This window comes from Antrostomus carolinensis, unplaced genomic scaffold (genome assembly GCF_000700745.2).
Source record: "Antrostomus carolinensis isolate BGI_N321 unplaced genomic scaffold, ASM70074v2 scaffold21113, whole genome shotgun sequence".
Lineage (NCBI taxonomy): Eukaryota > Metazoa > Chordata > Aves > Caprimulgiformes > Caprimulgidae > Antrostomus > Antrostomus carolinensis.
The window spans coordinates 1,809-5,493 of record NW_010307509.1 but is presented as its reverse complement, the minus strand read 5'-3'; the positions used below and the strand labels follow the sequence as shown (position 1 = coordinate 5,493).

The following is a 3,685-nucleotide window of genomic DNA, read 5'->3' as shown; positions in this document are numbered from 1 at the left end:
TCCCAGAGGAGTGACAATCCCGAACTGAAACCGCAATCCCGGGAGAGCGAGAGCCCGAGCGAAAGCCAGAGAGAGCAAGAGAGGAAGAGCCCCTCATGAATGTCCTGCCCATGGGGGACAGGAGATGGAACAGCCCATTGGCAGAGCCCAGTGCCAACTGAGCTGATTCATTTCAATATTCCTCACCCCCTCAGATCTTGCACTTGCAGACTGACAAAACACAAAGTCCTTCACCCCCAGTGACACAAATGCCAACATGGGGATGTTCTCAGCGTTTCTCTCCTAACAAATCCCAGCTGAACCCAAACCCCAGCGCTGTTCGAGCTGCTGAACAGAAACTAGCTCTGGCTTAGCTCAAACCAGGACACCTGTGAAGGTATGTGCTGATGCCTGTGGCTTTAGTCAGGGTCAGCATGAAAACAGAAATTGGATTTGTCTTTCATCTTTAGCCTGGAAACATTATTTCTAGAACTGAAGCATGCTGGCTGCGAGGCTTGGGTATGCTGCAGGCTCTTGTCTGTGTGGCGCTGACTGTTCAGCACTGACACTGCTTCAAGTAACGAGTCCATACAGCTTGTAATGTGCAGGGGATGTTTGTTCATTTTCCTCAGATGTATCTGTTCAGGGCCTGGAAGTCACTGTATGAGTGAGTCTGATGTGTTATATGTCTGTAGGTATGTGTTACATATCTTGTACCCCAAGCATCTGTCAGTAGTGAAATGTTCAGCAGTTAATGCTGTTTCATACATTTGTTAAATTCAGTCAGTAATACTGTTCAGCTTCAAGTTCATAAGAAGTGCCTTTTGCAACAGCAGTGCAGAAACATCCATCTTTATCCCTTCTGGGTCAGTCTTTTCTATCAGCAAGGGGCTCTTAGTTGGGCATTCGAGGAATCATAGAATAGTTTGGTTGGAAAAGACCAATACGATCATCTAGTCCAACCGTAAACCCAGCATTGCCAAGTTCACCACTAAAGCATGTCCCCAAATACTACATCTACATGTCCTTTAAATACCTCTGGGGACAGAGTCCACCACCTCCCTGGGCAGCCTGTTCCAATACTTGACAACCCTTTCAGTGAAGAAGTTTTTCCTGATATCCAACCTAAACCTTCCCTGGCACAACTTAAGGCCGTTCCCTCTTGTCCTGTCACTTGTTATTTGGGAGAAGAGACCAACACCCACCTCACTACACCTTCCTTTCAGGTAGTTGTAGAGAGCATCCTGTGCTCTCTACAGGTGCTGAGAAACCAAGAAAGCAAAGCCAGTACCTGACAGCAGCAGCTGCAGCAGGAGAGATGTTGTGTCAAATATGTTGGAATGTGTTGATAGCAAATGGTCTGGATCCAGCTGGGAAGCTTTAGTGCTGTGGCACCATAGCGCTGCAAAGCCTGCCAAGGAAGCAAGTCTGTGCTGAGCTCCCTTCTGCTTAAACCTGGGTTAAATATGTTGATACAGCATCACAGACTGGTTTGGGTTGGAAGGGTCCTTAAAGCTCATCCAGTTCCAACCCCCCTGCCATCAGCAGGGACACCTTCCACTAGACCAGGTTGCTCAAAGCCTCATCCAACCTGGCCTTGCCATCACAGCGCAGGTTTGCCAGTTGCTTTCCCTGATAAGGAAACCTGCAGTGACACCCAGTTGGCAACAGCCCTGGTTTGGCAGCTGATTCCAGATCATCAGAACGGGCAGGCTACTGCAACAAAAAACCCCAGGATTTTTACTGTTTTTACAGGATAAATCACAATGAATAATGACTTTCCATTTTCTCAGGACCTCCAGTAACTATAATATGTGCATGAGATGCACACATACACCTTCTCCCTCCTTTTGAGGGACAGTATAGGTAACAACTGCAAACTCTTCAGTGCAGGTTGTCTCTCATACTGAGGATTTCCATCAAAGCCCTAGTTCTTCTAACCTTGGGTGTAACATTTTCCTTGTTCAGCTGGGTTCAAAGCTCTTAGGAGTGAGGAAACACCCTGCTGAAATGGCTGGTGATGAAGGTGTTTGTTTACATTGTGTCCTACCTGCTAGAGCGTCCTGGGCCAGAAATAAATTAAATGAGCCTCTGGCATTTTGTTTAATTGCCTTGCCTTCGTGATTAAAGTGCTGTGGGTTTCTTTGGGGTTTCATTTTTTTCTTCGTACACCCAGAAAGTAATGAGACAGTGAGACAGGTAGGTTTGGAGATGTTTCTGTGCCAGAATTTACATAATCTGGTTGTGTTACAACCTGGCTGCGTGTTTGTCAAGCCTGTAGAGTGAGGATGCACAGCACTTACGTCATGCGTATGCCCCGAGGGGTTTTACTGTCCTGTATCTTCCAGGCAAAGCTCATGCTGAAATTGCAGAGTTTAATGATCATCCTGCTTTAGGTCTCTAAAGTAGCTTCTGAATGATCCCTGATGATAAAATTTGTGAAGGCTGTAGTGAACTTCAAGAAAGTTCCAACTACTCTAGCCAGACACGGTATTTGTAGCTTGTTACAGCGCTGATTACAGGTGAATATTTCCTCTTAGGCTGTAATGCTTTCCTCATTCAGTTCAGCTGTCTTCATATCCTCCATAAACTCCTCTGGCATTGAACACTCCAGATTTTTCTCTTTCTGCCTATGCACTCTCTGTATTCAGGACTCTGCCTCACCTCCTAATCAAGTCGTTCAACCTTGTTGGCACAGGTTGTTGCTTAGCTGCTGACCTGCTGGAAAAATTTGCATTTTAACAGCTCATCAGATGGTGGCTGTGAGTAGAGCATGCTTCAGCATAACCTTGATGTAAACTTAGATTAAATGCTGAGCCCTACCAGAAGCCCTGCAGGGAATACATATATCACACAATTCCAGCACCAGACTTCTTTAAGCTTTTTTTTCATTATTATTAAGTGCTGTAGGCTTTTAGTAAATTGTTGGTCAGAACTCAAATAGAATTACTCAAAGTCTAGAAACGGAGGTTATTTCTGATGCTTTCTGCTCATCTTCCCTTTCTGTAGGGTGGTTGTGCCAGTCCAACTTCCCATGCGCTGGAGCTGCAGCATGTCCTGCTGTGGAGTCAGACGTGCGCTATAATGGGTACCCAGAGGACGTGGGGGTTAGAGATAGGCTCTCACTGTGGAAACCATTGGTGCTGCTGATACCTCTCCGCCTTGGGCTCACAGAGATCAATGAAGCCTATATTGAAACACTAAAGGTAGGGGACCTGGAGCTGAATCCTTGGTGTTCTCATGCTTAAGGACCCTGTTGTGAATTAAGTCGTTTCTGGAATTTGGTTTTGGGGCAAAGATACTCAGAAATAATTGTCCTGTTTTCAAAAGAAAAATGTGTTCAGAGGCAATTCTTGTTGGAGGTCAGGATATGGGTTCTTGCAGGCTTTAGTCAGGAACATGTCAGGCTTTTGGGGGGTTATTTGCCCTTAACTCAGTAGATGTTGCCTGGGTACTGCAGCTGGATAAGGAACTTAAACCGTTTCCTGAATGACCGTTTCTTCCTGAGAGCATTGCTTCAATCTGGTGATAACTGGGGTATCTTGCCACTAACTGCAGCAGAGCCAGGACTTGCCTGGACTGTGTCCTGGAGTATTGCTGCTGCTTCCATTTGGTTCACCTGTGTATTCCTGTCAGGAGTTAAAGCTGGTTTTGAGCTGCTTCTGTGTTCCTTGAAGGCCCTGTGTTGCAGCCTTCAGCCTTCCTG

At 46.1% G+C, this 3,685-nt stretch overlaps 1 protein-coding gene across 1 annotated transcript in view; it reads left to right on the top strand.

Moving 5' to 3' along the window:
• Window positions 1-2,285: 2,285 nt before the first annotated feature.
• LOC104523016 (cysteine protease ATG4B-like) overlaps window positions 2,286-3,685 on the top strand; it is a 2,539-nt gene continuing 1,139 nt past the window's right edge. Inside the window, exons 1-2 of the mRNA XM_010165465.2 lie at window positions 2,286-2,289; window positions 2,989-3,185. Coding sequence (XP_010163767.2) covers window positions 2,286-2,289; window positions 2,989-3,185 — 201 coding nt within the window. The remainder of the gene's footprint in view (window positions 2,290-2,988; window positions 3,186-3,685) is intronic.